The sequence below is a fragment of the Oxyura jamaicensis genome, chromosome 4 (assembly GCF_011077185.1).
Source record: "Oxyura jamaicensis isolate SHBP4307 breed ruddy duck chromosome 4, BPBGC_Ojam_1.0, whole genome shotgun sequence".
Lineage (NCBI taxonomy): Eukaryota > Metazoa > Chordata > Aves > Anseriformes > Anatidae > Oxyura > Oxyura jamaicensis.
This window is the reverse complement of record NC_048896.1, coordinates 17,094,070-17,113,069: the sequence shown is the minus strand read 5'-3', so window position 1 is coordinate 17,113,069 and position 19,000 is coordinate 17,094,070. Positions and strand designations below refer to the sequence as shown.

General features: G+C 49.9%; 1 protein-coding gene across 5 annotated transcripts in view; it reads right to left on the bottom strand.

The window, feature by feature from the left end:
* Positions 1–7,902: 7,902 nt before the first annotated feature.
* AMOT (angiomotin) overlaps positions 7,903–19,000 on the bottom strand; it is a 60,282-nt gene continuing 49,184 nt past the window's right edge. For all 5 annotated transcript variants that reach the window (XM_035323792.1, XM_035323791.1, XM_035323795.1 and 2 more), the window contains exons 9-13: positions 17,216–17,406; positions 14,918–15,040; positions 14,073–14,305; positions 12,992–13,216; positions 7,903–11,960 (exon numbers count right to left, since the gene is read on the bottom strand). In XM_035323792.1, the coding sequence (XP_035179683.1) occupies positions 11,860–11,960; positions 12,992–13,216; positions 14,073–14,305; positions 14,918–15,040; positions 17,216–17,406 (873 nt within the window). In that variant the 3' untranslated portion in view covers positions 7,903–11,859. The remainder of the gene's footprint in view (positions 11,961–12,991; positions 13,217–14,072; positions 14,306–14,917; positions 15,041–17,215; positions 17,407–19,000) is intronic.

Here is a 19,000-nt window from a genome sequence, read left to right as displayed (position 1 = left end):
TTCAGAAGAGATTCAGTAACATAGCAGCAGCCTGGCGGGGAAGCAGAAGCACATTTTGGCAAATCGTGTCCCATGCCCTTCCCCTGGCCGCAGCCGGCAGGGTTTTGCCTGATGCCCTGCATGAAGGCTTCCCCGGGAGCGTATTTCAGTGTTAGTTTTTTACGGTGTCTCACAGTTTATTTTTTAATTAAGGCTGTGCTGGAGCTGGAAGGGGCAGGGCTGTGGTTTCCCCAGCAGATGCTCACGGTCATGGTCGTATCACCCCCAGGCTGGGAAAGGGGAGCGGGGTGGTGGGGTGGCCCCTGGGGCACAGCCCGTTGTGGTGGCGCTTTCTTATTTACCGCAGTGAAAATACTCAGAGTGACATCTATAATAAGACAATTTTCTTTTTTTAAAAAAAGGCAGCAAATAAATTCCCCCAGGCTCCAGTGCCTCCAACACAGCAGATCTGACAAGTCATTAAGCCCCATCTCTTCTGCTTACAAATTACAGGGCACGTGGTGTAACTCCGCAACGGCCTTTCTGTCGCTTCTGGAGTGAAATATGGTGGGAAATAAAAATCGGAGAGCCACAGCAGCTGCAGCCACGGACGAACGTGAGTTGGCCAAGCTGCGCAAAGGCTCGCAGGTAGCGCACAGGGGGATGCTCCACGTCTCCTGCTCCCAATTCCTTGTGCTGGCGCTCCTGGAGACAAACCGACCCGTTCCTGGTACAGTCAAGCCAAAAATCTGCTGACTTGGGTGGATTGGCACGTTTGATGGTGGGTGCTGCACCGTTCCCTCCTGGCTTTGCTTTTTCCAAGGGCGCTGCTCTCAGCCACTGGCTAAAACACGGCAGGAAGGCTGGCTTAATCACGTTAGCAAATGGCTCCCAGGAAATAATTGCCTCTTTTATGGAAGTGACCTCATTTAGGCGCTGTTAAATTGGGCAGTAACCGAGACATCTGGTGTCTCTGACATCACTGCGCCAGCAAGGAACGCGGCCATGCCAGTGCCTTGCTCCCCGGGTTCACCCGTGGGTTATTTTCACATCCCACAGCCCGGGCTGCACGGCGCGCTGCCGGTGCCGTGCGGGGCAGGTCCCGGTGCGGGTTAGGCAAGGGGAAGGTGGGAAACCAGGCAGGTCCCGAGGGAGCCAGGGCCGCTGGGGCCGAGGGCACATGGATCTCAATAAGCAGGCTGCACACTGTAAGGCCGGGTAACTGGCTGCTGCTGACTGCGTTGTTTGCCATTCCTTTGTCCCTGGTGCGCAATAGCCTTCCAGCCCCGGGGGCAAACAGCCCTTGCGCATCAGGGAAAGCCAACCCTGCACCTGCAAACGGTTTCTGTGGGGTGAAGAGTGGATGCAGCTGTGGTGCAGAAAGAGCCCCGGCCCCCTGGTTAAGAAACCTGACCCTGGACTCAGAAGAGTTGTTACCTGGCTGCCGGAGCTGCCGAGCGGAGGCTCGTACTCAGTGATCCTCTGGTGCCTCTGTGGCACCCACCCTCGGGGGGTGCTCGGGCAACACCAGGGCAAGCCTGCGTCCGTGCTCCTCCATCCAGCCCTGCCTCCTGTTCTCCGGGCTTGGCATGCTTGCTGAGTCGGCGTGCTTCATTAGGGCTTGAAGTTAATTGTGGTTTAGGCTTCCCTGCTTCCTGCTCTTCCCAAGGAGCACCGGCTGCTCCCGCGCAGCGTGCTCCCCTGGGCGCCTCTTGCACCTTGCTCAGCCCAGTGTTTCTCAGCTACCAGCCAGGCTCCAATTGTGTTCAGAAGTGCAAATGAATTTAATAAGGGTCCCAGCAAGACTTTGAGGCCACGGTTGACTTGCTGCACCTCCAGCCCCCGGGCATGCTTCGCTATCGATCTGTTTATCGCCGCCGCGGAGAGCGCCATCCATCACTGCGCCAGAACCAGCCTGCAGCACCGAGCAGGCACCAGGAGCGCCATTTGGGTGGCAAATGGGACGCACCCCTCGTTCAGCAGCTTTATGAAGCATGAAGCACTCCTTCTGCAGAGCACCGACATCAGGAAAGGCAGCGGCCGGGTCCTGCCTGCTCCCAGCTCCGGGTGGGGAGCAGTTCGGCTGAGCTGCAGGTGGAGACGGCCTTGGGAAACCCAGTGGTGCCGCAGCATTAATGCAGAGCTTTGGGAGAACCTCTCAGGGACAGCCCTTGCTTTCCAAAACCTGCAGGGAAGCAGAGGCTGGATTTCAAACCACCAAGATTTCTCTGCACCCATGCCCCGGGTGGGTGTGGACGAAGCTCGGTGCCCCACGGTGGCTGCAGTGCTGGGGACCCGGAGGTGACAGGCAGGCGCAGGGGACAGGACTGGGCTGGATTCGACATGGAGCCAGAGGCACACCCGACTACAGGACAAATAACCAGAGGAGGCAAAGCGGCAGCTGTGCCTTGAGGAGTGTCCCCACAGTGTCCCCTTGGCTGTGCCACCCCGTGAGTGCCCCACGGTGGCGCAGTGGCATTTGTCACCTGGGGACAGTCTCTGGTAGCGATGCTCTGAATCTGCCTGCCCCCCCATTTGGGCAGGGTTTGCCACGTTTTACATCACCTCGTGCCAGGCTGGAGCTTTTTCCTTCTAAACGACGCTCTCCTGTGACGACCAGGAGGGGAACCAGGTGGCATTTTGTGCAGAGTGCTGGGGTCGGGCCCCCTGCCCTGGTGTGTTCCTGGGGACGCCGCAGCTCCGGCATCTGAGCTCTGTGCTAGTGGCTGCAGGAAAGGTGGCAAGAGCAACTCCAGCTCTCCGGCGACGTTTGGGATCAGGCTTGAAACCCCCATAATTAAAAAAATACAGATGACTCCAGCCCTGCTCTGTGCCTCAAAGACAAACATTGCTTTCTTTCCCCAGTGGCCACTGTGCAAAGAAAAAAAAAAAAGAAGTGGGAGGCTGAGTGGAGCTCCGAGAGCTGCTGAAATGCTTTGTTTGGGGCTGGATTGCTCTGGGCGCTGGGGGACAGCTACCATGGCCTGCCTGAAACAAAGGCCAACACTGCGCACACGTACAGGGAAAAAAGTGCCAGCGAAATGTTTAACATTACCCAAGAACAAAGCCTTCCTGGAGTCTGTCTCCGGCCTCCCCAGACATATGTTTTTTTTTCCTCCCTTCACACACACACACAAAAAAAAAGGCAGAAAAAGGCAAATCGGCTGCAGCCGTGCATCCCCAGCGGTGCGCCGGGCTGAGCCGCGCTTCTGCGCTGGAGGGCACCGAGCTGCGGCGCGAGCACCTGCTCAGAGCTCTGCAGGCTGCCGGAGCCGCACGGCTTCAGCTGGGGCTGCTCGCTTGGCTGCAGCCTCCGCCGAGGTTTTCCGCTTGCAGGTAATTTGCAGCTGGCGCTCATGGAATTACCTGGGAATGATTTCTAGAGGCGGTGCAAGGGTTTGGTGTGGTTGGGGTCTGTAGAGCAGGTGGGAGGAGGAGGAGGAGGAAGGCGATCTAGGAGACCGGCGCTGGGCAGGCTCACCCTTCATCCTAACCCTGAGCTCACTGGAAGCAAGGGTCGGGGAGCAGGACCGGGAAACCTCCCTACTTTCTTCTGTCCCTGCTTGTCTGCTCTTGTACCCACGGTGCGCCGGGCTGCTGCTTCAGCAGGGAGCGATCCTGCGGTGCCTCAGCAAGGGGCTGAAGCTGAGGGCTGTCCACCTTGCCAAGGATCATCACCTCCAGCAGGAGCTCCACGAAGGACTGAAATCCCCCATTTCAGCTCGTGCTGCTTCCCTCCCCGTCACTTGCATCTCCTCAGAGCGCGGCCGCATCTCAGTCCCCGGCCTCCCTCGTGCCCCACGGACCCTGGGCACGGGGACAAGTGGACCTCAGGTCGTGGCCGCCCCGATCCCTCCCCAAATTTTAACCCTCCACGGCTGAGTTATCCATGATGCAGAATTGGAAGAAATGAGAGATCTGCCTCGAGAGAAGGGCTGGAAGACTTAATTAGCTGGCTGCTGGCACTCAGCAATTACTGCTGTACGGCACGGCCCAATTATGGTACTATTAACTTTAGTTCTCGGGAAATTCGGTGATTAATAATACTAATAATTCTGCTGACCTCAAAGTAATTGCAGAACATTAAAGGAGAAAACTGTTTCTAATTAAGCAATTCCCAATCCTGTTTTCTCTGGTTCTCTCTAAGCCCCTGGTGCCCCCTCAGCTGTCGCTGCCTTGGGGATGGGGCTGGCAGCGGGGCAGGGCAGGCCCAGGGAACAGCTTTTTTCCCCCAAGAAGTGACATTCCTGGAGCCATTCAGTGTGCTTTTGTTTTTGTTTTTGTTTTTGTTTTTGTTTTAAAAAAAAGCCTGTGCGAGCCATAGCCATGCTTCTGACAGGCTCCGGCGTCCTGCTGAGCTGAAGGGAGGAACTCTTCCCGCAGGGAAAGCTCCGACGGGGTTTGAAGTCCCGGAGGAGGCTGGAGGCCACCTGGCTGCGGGTATTTGCTCCAGGAGGAGCAGATCAGCGGCTGCTTCTTGCTTCTGGAGCCGGGCTCAGGGCAGGGAGGGCCGAGCAGGAGAGCGGTGAGCAGGCACGTGGCTGGGGAGCTGCTCGGGGCCACGCGCGGAGCTTTTGCAAAGCTGGGAGATGGGCAAAACGTTCCTCTCCCAGCCTGGGAGCAGCTCTCGGTACGTGGTGCTCACAAAAGCCCCAAACTTTCTGACAAAGGAAACAAAAAAGCTCAGTGTTTGGGGCTGGGTCCCTTTGGGGTTGCTGCCCTCTCTGCCCCATGGAACACCGGCTTGCAGGGCCGCGACACAGCCCCAGGCACCCCGACGTGCAGCACCCTCCTGCCAACCTCCAGAGACGGTAATTTAACACAAACCATTGCTAGCTCTCACGGTCTGGATGCGATGCCTTTCAAAATGAGTAAAATGGAAGCGTTTCACCCCTACAGCCCGTGCTGGGTGCTCACAGCGATGCCACGTGAGGTCTAAGGCAGAGAGAAAGAGCAGCCTGGGGGCGCCCTGTTAACGCTGAAACCTAACGAGGACAGAACTGCACGCCACGAGGACAGAACCGCACGCCACGAGGACAGAACATGCCACGAGGCCCCTTTGCTCTGCGCTCAGTGAGGACGAGCCCCAGGCCCTGCTCAGCAAGCGAGCAGCCGCAGCAGCTCCGGCTGTTCTCACCCCTCCAGCACCACCCAAATCCCTGCCCTGGCCTCTTGGGCACGAAGAGCAACCGAAGCACCTCCCCAAAACACAAAATGAAGAGCTGAAAGGCTGCAGACCAGAGGGCTTATCATTATTTTCTGGTTACAAAATGCAGCCACAGAAAATAGGAGAGTAGAAAAATAACTAAGTGGCAGAACTGCCCACTTTTATGCTTTAAAAAATGACTGGGGAGAAAAAAGGTCAGGTAGTACAGGGGGCTCTCAAATTTACCAGCCTTCAGATGTTGTATTTGTGTGGGCCTGGTACGTATACAAAGACAAGTATAAAGGCCTTGTATTTAAAAGGTTGGTACTCCTCCTGGCAAATGAGCAGTGAAGATTTTCCTCTACAGTTTTCCTCCAAAACACAAAGTGAAGATCATCGCAGACGTCACTGGATCCAAACGCAGCCCTCACAAGGCCAGTCCGCTGCCGCCGTCTCCTTTTCCCTCCTGGAAAATCCAGAGCAGTGCCCCACAACGCAGCTTGCTCGCATTTTGGTTTTCCTGGGGAGCAGGATTGAAAGGCAAAGAGCTGCCTCTGCAGAGGTCTTGTGTTATTCTCGAGTTTTGCTTTTCTTCACAGGCATTTGAAAGCAAGTGGAGGCAAAGAGATGAGTAAAATGCTGCAACCGGCGGCGCAGCACCGGGGTTGTGAGGAGCAAGGGCTTGGAGCAGTGGCTCTTTTTCCTTTTAAAGGCTCTGCCAACCAACCAAGCTTTTAATCCTTTTTCTCCCTTTTAAGCCCCAAATCTTAGCACACTGAGGGAGACGTCTTTACCGAACATAGATCTGGGACAGCTCTGGTGGATGGCGGTGATGTCCAAGTGGGCTGGCCAACGTGCTTCCGATAGCCAAGGGGACGTGAAAACCCAAACCACCCCTGCATGGAGCCAGGGTCGGACCTCAACTCACTGTCAGCGGGCGTTTCGCTGCAGCCTCCTGGGTCGGATCCATGCCGAGCAGCCCAGCGTGCTACCAGGGCGCTGCTCAGTGTCCCAGCTCTGCTCACACCCGTCTGCAGCTCGGCCACAGTTGGTTTGTTAACTAAGCTATTAGCACGCTTCTGTAGCTGTTTTTTCTCTTCTTCTTTTTTTCCCCCCAGTCTTGTTGTTTCTGCTCTGGCATGCCAGAGAGATTTATAGAATCAACATCCAAAGCTCAGGGGTGCAGCAGTGTCTGTGCTAAACTGGCCAGCAGCCTCCAGATTTGTCAAGCTGGTATTTATTAAAGCACTGCCTTTCAGGGGAGGTTAGAACTACGTTAAGATCAATTCCAAAAGCCAGCAGTGAAAACTGCATCAAGGCTGACCAGTTCCAGGGAGCACAGTCCCTGCTCCTTCCCTCTGACAGCACAAAGAGAGGAAAAATAAACTGGAGGCAAGGAAACAGCCAGATAACATGAACAGAAAGTGCGCTGGGCTGCTGACGGCTGCGGCCTAGAAATACTCACCTGACTTCAGGCTGCTCGCATGCAGCTGGACTTTGAGGCAGCCTCAAAGAGCCCGGCCGTCAGACGACCAGCAGCGTCCTGCAGCTAGAGGCGGCTGCAAGCAGGCGCTGTTGATCTGCTCATTGCAATGGAAAGCAGCGGCCTCGTGTGCAGCTGCAGGACCGTCGGAGAACAACCCAGCAGCGATGGGTAAGGGAACAGACTGGGACGAACAACTCTGTCCTGCAAAGCCTCCGATCGGGGGGGTGGAAGCTTAAAGACGGAGGCCAAAAGGCAGCAAGGGTTAGATGAGATCAAGATTGTTTTTACGTTCAATAAGGTTTTCATACTTGGAAAAATTATCACAAACCCAGCAGATTGGTGGAAAAAAATTGAAAACACAGGATTCGTTCTTTAAAAACACATAAAATACTTTTATAGCTAGCTACAAACATAACGATAGACATTTACAAGGTATCTTAGTGCATATTTACACTTACTTTTTGTTTTCTTTCCTAGAATTAAAGCTGCCATCATCTTCAAAGACTTTAGGGCTGTTTCAACAGCTGAGTTACAAAAGAGCTAATTCACAAATTACAAAATAAACTTAGTTTAAATAAGGAGGAGAAAGGAATCCACAAGGTTCACTTTTACATGGATTTATATAGAAAAGCTCATTCTCTTGATACATTTTCTAAGGTTGTGAAATGGCAAACTTTTAATATTTCAAGTTCAAGATTTTTAATATGCCTGTGCTTGGGTGGTTTGGATCGCAGAGTGAAGCAGCTCACTCGTTTCTGGCACTTTGGACCCCGAGCATGCTGAAAGGGAAACTGGGTTTAAGCCACGTGCCCCGCAAAGCTGTGACTCTGCAGCTGGAAGAGCCCTGAAAAAGGAGGCAGGAGTGCTGAGCACGCCTCTCCCGGGGAGCACTCCTGCTCTGCAGGCAGCAGGAGCTGTGCTGCTGGCTCAGAGAGCAAACGGGCAGCCGCTTGCTGGCCCTCTCCAGGGGCAGGGTGTGGAAGCTGCCACCTCCACGCTCGTCTCCAGGTATTTCAGCATCTCCGCTGCTGAGCCTGAGCAGAGACCACACTGAATGAAAGCGAGTGTTCAAATACCTCTGAATTTGGGGTAACACGGATTCTGCTCGAGTTTGGAAGGCAGGTGGGCTTCTTTTTCTTGGATCTCAATCGTTTAGCGTGGCCCTAACAGTGTCGGACACAACGGTGCACAACGGACGGGTCTCAATGCTTCTGAAAGCCTAGGAGATGATGCTGTTGGAAGTCAGACTCTAAAACAAACTTAGAATAAGATCTTTTTGAAAAGAAATGTATTTTCTTCATAAATACAGTACAATTACATTTTACAATGTCTTTTTACTTTCTAGACATGAGAACACTAGTTTTTTTAAAAAAAAAAAAAGTTCCTATACAAATACATGGAAAGAGAACGCCCTGCCCACAGCCCCCCGCCCTGGCACGGAGCAGAGCCGCCAGCCTCCGGGGAAGGCAGAGGAGCCCAAGGACCCCCGGGGCGTCGCTGTCCTCGCTGCCCCGAGCTTACGTGGTCACTTTAGAGGTGGAAAAGCGCAGCTCCTGCAGCCGGGGCTGGCTCACGGCGTGCGGCCGTCACACACCTTAGCACACCGCCGCTTGCTGGCGCGGGCTCATGGAGCAGGAGGCATCCTTGGAAATGGTCCTGGCCGAAAGCCCTGCAAGTCCCCTCACTCAGGCAGCCAAAGAAATGAAGCAAAGGTAATGCCAGCTTTGTGCCTCACATCTTGTGGTTGCCACAAAAGGGAAAGAATTTAAGCTCCCTGACAGCATTTGCTTACCTTAGCCACCCTTGGCAAGCTCCTGAGGGGCAACTCAGATCCCCAGGGGTGCTCAGACCAGAGAATTACAGCCCTAGACCCCACAGGAGCTGCCAGGCAGGAGCTGCTCAGTTAATAATGACACCGGGTCGGATGGGAACAAAAACCTCCAGATCTCAGGCAGTGCCCTGAGCCTTCACATCCCACGGAAATGGCTTGGGAGTTTGGCCAATCTGTACGCAGTGAAAGAGGAAAAGGAACTACACTTGATTTTCTTGTTTTGCTCTACAGAGAAGAATATGTGGCTTTTTATTATTATTATTTTTAATAAAAGCTACAATTCTGCTTCTAATACCCGAGTTTAAGAAAAACTCTTAGTCTAGACTTTTGGTTTGCAAAGGTCATTGCAATCAACCTGTTAAAAATGACATTCTGCTAGGAATAAGCTCTACCAAAGGAACTAGGTGTACAGTTTGTCTCCTTAAAGCAGTTTGTTTAAAAACAAAATAGAAATCTGTACAGGGAGACTGAAGGCCGTAGTACGCACCTTCCTCAAAGCAAGCAGCTCGTTTACATTCACATCAGGATGGCTCTGAGGAAGCTGGAGGGGAAGGCTACATTCCTGACGGTTCCTGGTTTATCAGCACAGGAAGATTACCTCAAACTTCCGTGTCAAAAATTTCAGGGGCTTTGCTTTTGGGAGAAATCAAAACTGGAAAACAGGGCAAAGAACTTGACCTAAGGAATGTGAAAATGCATCACTGGCTTCCAAGTTCACTTCTACTGGCACAGAGACAGTAAGGCTACCGCGATCCTGGCGGCTTGCTCTGTCAGAGACCACCACTTTTTGAGGAGGCAGCTGCTGTGCATCGTCTGCATTACATTCACATAGGACTATTACATCCTTTTTTCTTTGTAAAAATAGATTGCAGTGGAGCTCAGTTTGAAAACAATGAGCTGCAAGGACGATAAGCAAATGGTTTTTACCTAGTCCAGCTGAACAGCCAATACCGACTGGGGAAAATCGGTTTTCTGAAACAGATTTTATCTGTAAAAGATCACAAATGTCCGAGGCACTTCAGAATTAAAGTGAAGCAAGTGAGCTGGAACTGTTTATCCAGAGCCCTACAGCTGCAAAACTTCTTTCCTACTGCTGAGAAGCACTTGTCAAGATGGAATATCATTTCTTCTGACTTTAGAAGAGCAGAAAAGTACTCAGACCTCTCTCTCACACACCCCAGTGGCATTTGATGTCCCTTACGGTTCATTATAAGCCCAAACCACAAAATCTAATAGAGAAAATGAAGCTGAAAGGGCAGAAGGATGGGCAGTGACCTAATGAGAAAAGCTGCTTCTGCATTTCCAGCAACTGTGGAAGAGGAAGGGAAACCACTTAAAATCACCCAGAGTGGGCATAACTTCATGTAACAGGATGGAATTAGGTCAACAGAAATAAATGCAAGGGGTGAGAACAAAGAGGCTGTGAATGGTTTGTCTAGAAGAGGGTGGAGAACTAAATCACATCCTTAGAATGCCCTTAGAAAAGGCCTCCTGTACTCCAGAACATTATCCCATGTGGCAGAGGCTGCCCAAGCCTTAAAGTGCAGCTCTGGAGCTCTGACGCAGCGGGATGGAAGGAAGGTTGTGCAGCCTGTTAGAGGGCACCAGGCAAAGTCAGGCTATTCAGACTTAGTCGTATCTTGCAGTAAAGTCAGGCTGTCTAGGCTCAGGCCCTATCTTACCGCATGTACATTCTACCATCTCGAACTTCTGTGGGTCCAGGAATATTGCCCACAGATAAGATGGGAACTGCTTGCCTTGCTTTTCTAAGCCATTACCACTAGAAGACGAGCAGAATCTTTAGGCACTGCTAAGACACCCGTGCGGTGAGAGAAGGCACCTCCTCCCATCTCCCAACCCTCCATTGCAAAATTCACATTATATTTCTTGATCTGGTAAGGCCATTTCAAGAGGACACCTTATCACTAGTGTCAACCAAGTAAGAATTGAGGACATTCACTAGCTGTTGGATGACTAACGGCTAATTTCTCCTATTTCCGGAGCAATCTGAAATTAAAATCTGGCTGCTCTAATGTTGCAGAGAAAGCTGAGGCTAGCCAGGCTCCTGACCCATGACTACCAGCTAATTAAAACATTTAAACATTCAAGTAAAAAAAAAAGTTTTTAACAGAAATGAATATTGAACTGTTTTGATACAATGCAAAGTAACAAAAATACTCAAACATTTACTTCTGTTGGTCTCAGTATCTCCTTACAGCACCTGCGACTGAAGCATTGCTGCATCTGTGGCAGTTTCCCCGGATCTGAAAGAGAACCTGACAACTAGAACGCATAACTTCCTTCCGTAATGCCTCGGGGGGGTTAAGCTGCTCTCTCCAGTTAGATAAAGAAAAAAATAATTTGAAAGGACAGAATTTGCCATCTGAAACGTTACACAGAGCTCCTGTTTAAACCTCTACCTCCGAGCTCTGCTATATGAAAAAGCATCTAGGATCTCCCAGAACGCAGGACATACAAAGGAAGGCATGTGACATACAGAGACCCCTGGAAAGAGGAAGTTCTCCGCAGATGAAGCTGCTAACACTGAGAAGCAACAGCGCTCGCCACTTGCACTACACTGAAGTGGGAGTAGTTCCGCTAACGCCGATGGAGCTACAATGGCAGAAATCTGACCTAACAGATCAGGACCTACCCTGTAGAATGTCCTTTTTAATTTACGTAAAACATGAATGCAATATATTAATTACTATCCACTGTATAAATTATTGAAAAAGTATAAAAGCATGGCAAATCGTTCGATGCAACTGAAAACATGAAATGTGACATTAATCACCGGAGTCTTGTCTTTTCCTTTTTTAATAGGAGTAACACGACTTGGGAAAAAAAATACCCTACTGAAAACGCAAATCTTTCCAGCCTACGCCTGTGAAATACCTATTTTGAGTTCTCACTCTGACTGCAAAGAGAAATCTCCCTTGATCATACCTCATCTCAGCCTCTTCTGAACACCTGTGATCTGAAACCTCTACGTGGTGCTGACACCCAAGTCCCTGGTTCTGATCACCGTAAGGCCTTCACGCCCATCGCGCTGTGTTAAAAGTAGACAATTAGCCAACAGCTGTGAGAGCAGGAACTTCTGTTTAAGACTTTCAAAATACTGAACTGAAATACAAGATGTAGCACGCCTAAGTTCTTGGTTTTTTATCCAGACATTGCCAGATCCAGTAATTACAAAATAAAGGGGGAAACTTTCAAAGAACAAGCGTTACGGACTTTTTTTTTATAATTTAGAACAAATTATAAATTAACCTGTTCATACTTTTGAGACATAATATACAAGAGCAAACAGCTGAGTTTTCTTTTATTACTCAGGTACTACAATTTTTTTTCCCAATAAAAATGTCTTTTAAAAAAATTCTTGCTATTGTATCCCAGCTCAGATCCTGGCACAGCCTTTCAGATGAGGTATTCTACCATCTCTCCATCTGGGATGTCCTGACCCATGGTCTGAACAGGGGCTTTTCTTTCAAGGGTGCTGGAGTGGAAGAGTGGCCCATCTGTGCAACGAGGAAAAACAAGAGACAGACAATCAAAGCTGTAACTTCAACCACAGGCAACAACCGTGAGCGCAGGATTAGAAAAATGAGGTCAACATTTTAAAAGTCACCTTCTGTCACCGGCCAAAAGACAGCTAACAACTTCTTATTTAACAGCATTAAAAAATGCAATTCTGCATGTGTGTAGCCAGAGAAATGAAGACATTTTCTCCAGTTCCCCCCGGGTATCTCCTGTTGGTACACAACGGCCTATAAACCTGGCACAACTACACTTAAGACAATGCAGTCAGGGTAGGCTTTCACCACAAAACCTGTTCCCCTCTCCCTCAATACCCATTAAATAGCACAGCATGGGCAAGATGCGCAGCAGACCAGCCAAATTCACTCTTCCCTAAAGAACAACGTAACCGTAATGTGTCTGTAAGGAGAGGAGGCAAGGTTGTGTAATCTGCATCGATTTGGCAGAGCGGGCTGGAAAATGAGCGGCTCCTGCCAGCTCGGAGCTCTGTGGGAAGTAAATCCAGCCCCTGGGACAGCCATTGTCAGGAGGATCTACTTACAGCAAGGCTCAAGTCGGTCCCACGGCTGGGACAGAGCAGTTTTATCATGGCAGCAAACTTCCCTTCTCCGTCCTCCTTACCTAAGTCCACTTTGCTTTGAATACCCACTAAAACACAACGGCCAGTTTCTACAGCCCATTTTTGTAACCTGCTTGAACCCCACGTGCTGCTCACAATTTATTTCAGAGTAGGTCGACTCAGAGACTGTCCCAGGATTTGATAAACCTGCTCCAGTTCTGAGACCTTGCTATACCTCCCTGCCCGGTGTGCCCATGCCTATTATACCACTCTCTTTATTTTTAAATTCCGGGGCTCCTCAGACCAAGCCTGTCTCTGAGAACCACCTGTCCTCACCAAAATAAACCCACAGTTTTCCTGAACAGATAAAGCTCAGGAGCCTGCCCTGTGGAGCAGAGCTGACACTGAGCGAGGGGCCGGGGCCCCTCCGGGAGGGAAGCTGAGGTTCCTCACCTGTTTTGTCCGCAGCGTAGGCCAGCCCGGCACTGGGGAGTCGTCCCGGTGTGGGAGCTGCAGCAGGAGGAGCGGCTTTGCTCTGATCGCTCCCCCGGTCAGTCTGGGTGCTGCAGTCTCTGCTGCCTGTTTTCGAGTGGGCTGACAGCAACGGGGTGGAAGGAAGGACAGGAGAGGGCGTGGAGGGGATGGATTCCGAGCGATATTCTGTTCCCAGCAGAACACCTTTGTGGAAAAAGAGAAGGAAATTTCACAGTCCCAGAAAACCAACTGGAATCAGTTCCACCCCTCTCTGCAGCAGTTTCTCCAGGGTCCGGAAAGCACCCTGTGCTTCAGCAACCAGCTCCAGTTCACCTTTCTAGAGCGCCTTTCACCACTGGCTGCTGAAGTACCTGAAGAAAAGCAGCATCACGTTGCTGCATGCAAAGACAGGCAAGTCAGCACTAACACCAGGCCTCCCTGACTCTAAGCACTTGCCCAGCTATGGCTGGGTAAGCCTGCACACCCTGCAATCAGCTGAGAGAGATTTCACTCACCTATCAGGGCCATTTGGTCTCGTAGGGAGGACCTGTGGGCCTAATTTCTTCCCAGGAAGACAGACATAATCTAAGGTTTGCTTTAATACGACTCGTTTCCTCTAAACAATGGTGCTGAGCCACTCCGGACAGAAGTTATGTTGGCGCAGGCACAACATCAGAGGACAGCAATCCTGATTTCTATCTGTGCTGGCTGCCCACTGAAGGAGACGTTACACCTTCAGACAGCCCTAACAACCCACCTGAAAGCACGTGCTTGGGACCTCTGAAAACGAGATCCCAACTAACCCGAAAGTCAGGGACCAAACCAAGTTAGAATTAAGGCTGAAATATTTTAATGACAGAGCCTGAACATCACAAGTCACCGTTTCCCCAAATGTGATTCAAACAAGAGTCGTGCCAAGGACGTCCCACCTTGCTTGCAGTCAGTTTTACTGCGTGCTAGGCCAGTCGATCTGGCCGCCAGACACCTTCCTTCTGTTCTCCTGCCTCCCCTCTGAGCAGTGACTCGCCTACCTGAAGTGCCACGGCTATTTAAAAATTACCTAGACTGCCTTTCCAGCTCTTGTCCTCCCTCTTCTCCTCCAGGATGGGAGTGCTGCTCAGCGTGGACGAATGGGACAGCAAGCCCGAGCCCGCGTTTGAGATGGACATGAGCGACTTGGCGGGCCTCATCGAGGACAGCTGGTCCGTCTTCCCGGGCTCCTTGCGGGAGCGCTGCTGCAGCACTTTGATCATGGCGTCCTTCTCAATGATCTGAGCGTGCAGAGTCTTGATCCTTGTCGAGGAGAACAAATAACATTTTTGAACTCCCGTGTCCTCAGACTGAGACCTCAGCTCCCCATGTCTATGACTTGGTGTCCCCATGGCATGCAGAGAGGACACCGGTGAGCTTATCACTCCGAGCACTGGCTGCTCACGGCCCCACCACAGCAGCTGTACGTACACGAACAGAGCTTCTCTGAGCTACCCACCCACCTCTGGGTGCTGGGAGCTGCTCGAATCAGGCGTGGAAGAGGCTTTGAGGCAAGGCTGAGAGTTACGGGCTGGACATGAGACCAACAATAAAAAAGGGAAGTATTTATAGACCGGGGTGTCTGCGCTGCAAAAATGCTGGGGAAAACAGGTCTGTGAAAGTGTTAACAGGTGGCTTGAGGTCTGACGAAGATGCCCTGACGAGAGAAGAGGAATAAGCTAGGTACAAAAATCTAAGATTTTTGGATTTTTTTGGATTGCTGTGCAGTTACTTCCTTGGCCAAATGAGCATCTGGCATCCTACGTTGTTGCTACTGGTGAAATCCTAAGAATTTTCTGGTTCTGAGGCATCTACCCAGATAATTCATTTAGAATCCCCACCCTAAAGACAGATGGGATCGAAACTACATTTTACCTTCCCTCCATGTCGAGACACCTCCTGTTGGCAAGCAGGATCTCTTCCTCCTCCTTCTGAATGCGAGCTTCCAGCGAGGTGTCATAGCTCGGGTTAGGTGAGTGGCTGATCACCGTCGTGTCCCTGGGAACGAGCAGCAGAGCAGATGAAGGACCAGCTGAATGTGCTCCTTTCCTCCTAGCAGCACAAAATGATTGCTCAAAAGTAACAAACAAGAGCATTCACTTCTTTTTTGAGTTTAAGCTGTCTCAGTGTCTTCCAAAAATCCATCTCCCAGTCCTAATGAAGGAAGGATTATAAACATATGCAAATAATTGCAACAAGTCAAACTGCTGTCCCTCCCAGGCCAGGCTGTGATCTAACGGATTCACTGTGAATCCGCTGGTTCAACTGAAAGAATGCAAAGTGCACTTCAAATGCAGTTTTGTCCCTTCTCCTTCCAACAGCAGGGTATCTAGGTACGTACTGAAGGGAGATGGTCAGGAAAATTTTTAAGCAATTCTAAGCAGCTTGGTCCAAAATACTTGGAAAGAACTGAAAACAGCGTTAGGTTGATTCCACACAGCGCCTGATGTTAATGCTGTGATGGTTGTTCAGTCCATTAACCGACGTATAATGAGTATTTCATCCTACTTGTTGCTGTATGGTCAGAACGAAGCCACTGTGCTTTATGTCACTGCATGACTTGGGACATTAAGAGCACGTTACCGACACAGCCATGCATTAACACAGTCATCGTTTTTATTAAAAAGATAGTTACCAACAGCTCCAATTCATTGTGATAAGAAATTTGTTCCCTCGAACAAGAACAAGGCCTAAGAACTGTCTGGCAATGTGCATTTAACCCTGCAGAAGTTCAGATCAGGAATGGCAAAGCACCGGCGTGCCAGGCACGAGAAGCTCATCGACAAAGAAACCGAACCTGACCCAGGTACGGCCTGGTAAAGCGGCCTTCCTGCAACCTCAGCTCCCTGAAGGGTGCCGTTTCCCGCTACCAAAGAAAAAGGAAAGCAACGTTGTGCACAGCACTGAGGAGGTTACCACTGAAATGAAAGAAATCCCTCACAGCCTGGTTTTGAGAAGGCTACGCTGTAGGTACCAACTGCACAGACACGTGCACAAGTACTGATGCTGACGGAACAGCCTCTTCTGAGGGCGCTCGAAGGAGATGGAAAACCAGGGGTTGGCTCTTTCCTGACTGGAAAGCGTTCATTTAACAAACCCGACCAGGCCTAACACAGCCCCTCGCACTCCACGACAAACAATAGGCCAGACTCCTGTTTATCAGCGCGTGCTGAAAATATAACACAGCCTCTCGGGACAAGCAGCAGCGAGAGCCTTTCGAGAATCTCTGGGGAGGCAGAGAACAGCGCACAAGAAACATCAATACCCCAAAATAACAGCCAGCTTTTGGAGCAAGATAAGATAAGCCTTTAAATGCTAACACAGCAGATCTGTGACTTCCCCCTGTAATTCCACTATGATCTTAGGCGCTAGGAGGCCAGCTGCGATAACATCCCTATTTGAATCTGGTTCCTGAAACAATCTCACATAAAATCTGCTGTCAAGAACCAGAAACTGGTGATCAGTGGAATTACATGTAAGCGCTACCTGACATGAAAGAACTGCACTCCAGTAACAGCTCTTGCTTGCCAACTAGCTGAAGCACTGGGGCCTATTTGCAACCGTTTTAGCTATGTGCTTCTGGAGAGCTGTCTTGGAATGTGACCTTGGTACCAAATTTCAGACACCCTTTCCTTCCCGCCCCCACAGGCACTACTCTACACGCAGCAGAAGGTTTTGAGCAGTATTTCCTAGTAGACGTTTCTGGTTAGTAACCACGCTGAGGACAATACCACAAAGTAATTTGCAAAAACATTCTGGAGAACAAGCGAGCCATTCAGGGTGAGCGATGTGATTCACCGAGCTTACCCCATCCCACATGACTTCAGCAAGGACTGACTCCTGGTTAGAAAGCAAACAACAAAAACCAACCCTCCTCATACATCTATTTTTGAAGCAACAGCTTCGAGGAACAGCTCAGAACAATTCTAGTCCAGAAAATGGTTCTTGCGTGTGGGGGAATCTTCCCCTGCAAAAAAAGTTTTTAATTGTTGGCAATCGCACAGCTCCCAGGAAAAAGCTGCCAAGCTCCACCTGCACGCAGAGGTTTGTGAAGCCGTTCAGACCACAAGGAAAGGTATCATGGGTGGGCGGTATGACAACATTCCTCAGTGGGAAATTCAACAGTCAACTGGAAAAAAGAATAATCCCTGTGCTATGAATAGTCTCATTTACCTCTGAGCAGCCACAGTCGCAGCTGCATCCAAAGCAAACTGTCTCATCACACTCTCCTCCAGGTACTTCTGTTCCCACTTGGTCATGTCGGCTTCCAGAGCAAGAATCCTTTCTTCCTTCTCGCGCAGGAGCTCCATAAGTGCCGTGGCGTTGTACTCCGACACGTTGGCAGCCTGAGATGTGCCCTGACGCTGATTCCCAAAAGAAAACAAAAAGAAGTGGCGGGATGCACCTGTAAGACTCGGGGTTGGTGGGTTTGCTTTGCTCTGAAAGACAGAGGCCAGGCAGCAGCAGCACTGGCTTGATGCAAGAGCCCCCTAGAGGGAAATGCAGCAGCCTGTGCTGTGCTGGGCACACCAGGGGATGGTCACGGTCTCCTTTAGAGCTTAACCTGAAACGCCCGCAGGCACATTGTCAGCCTCGCTCTGTCCGAACCTGGCAAAGCCAGCCTTCTATTTTCCCAATGGTGAAGCTCAACAGCCATAATATGCCAAGAACCACTAAGACAGCCAGCTTTACTCAGGCTAGAGTGCTTCCTCGTGCCACTCCACAGCTGGTGAGTACTAACAGGCTAATATCTGCGATGGAAAACATTCCTTAAAGCTTTTTTCCATGTGCAAAGCCCCAAGTGAGTGCCAGAGAGTTGGACCACGCTACTCAGGTCTGATGCCTACAGCTCATCCACACCGCCTGAAGTAACTCAAACTTATTTCCAACACTGTTCCAACAAAACGCAAGAATTATCACAGCTTTAAAAAGAAATCCAAAACATTAGGATAGATATTAGGATATGTAGGATGTATTAGGATTCGATTCCTACATCACTACGGTCAGTGTACTCCTGTGGATTAAGTAGCTGGGAGTTAAAAATAATTTAGTTCTAAAGCAAGACTTGGAGACAGACTGCTCCTCTTCTCTCAAATCAAGAAAGAGTGGAGATCTGCTGTGCTAAAATTTCAAAGTGTAAACTGCAGCGTTTTATGTGGAAGTCTCATCTGAGACTGGCATGATATTTGAGTTAAAAATAAAGTTACTTTAGAAGAAAAGGAAGAAATGGGGCAGGCAAACTGTTTCGTGTCCAGCTCAGAAGTCTTAAACCATGACAGTAATTTTTTTTTGCTTTGTATCAGCTTCACAGTTAAAAGCTGTGGGGTTTGTAGCAAATAATTTTGCATGGTAACATGGAAGAAAGCTTATCAAGTTACTGTAACTCCTATCACACCAACACAAAATACAATAATATTTAAATATCTGTTCCTACACCGATACGGCAGTCGAGGACTAAACACAACCTGGAACTAGATGGGATTTAGCACACAGGTAAACTGTCAGGTTTGTCCATGTTTCTGGAAAGAGGCTGCAGACCCTGTAGCACCCCCTAAAACCTCACATCATAGCACCCTGCACCACCTACTTCTCACTCACTCTTTCCACTAAAAAAGACCCAAATTATGATTCTAATATTTCCTGTGTGAAGCTTCTGCCTGTTTCCATCAGCTACCTTTATGGAATTAGTTTTGTGGTTTTGGTAGCTTTTTTTTTTTCCCCATACAAAAGTTTTTTGAAGGGCCTCTCTTTCCGTCCAGCTTTTAATGAATTTCCCATAAAATTTCAATTGTGAACAATATTTTTAAAATAATACAGAAGGAAACATAACCAGGTTGCTTAAAGATAGAACACCATGTAGCTATGTCTACGTCTGAATATTGTCACGGGATGGATCCCCTACTGCTACCTCATCTACGTTTTCTGGTTAGAATGGAATAATTAAATCAAGTAAAAACC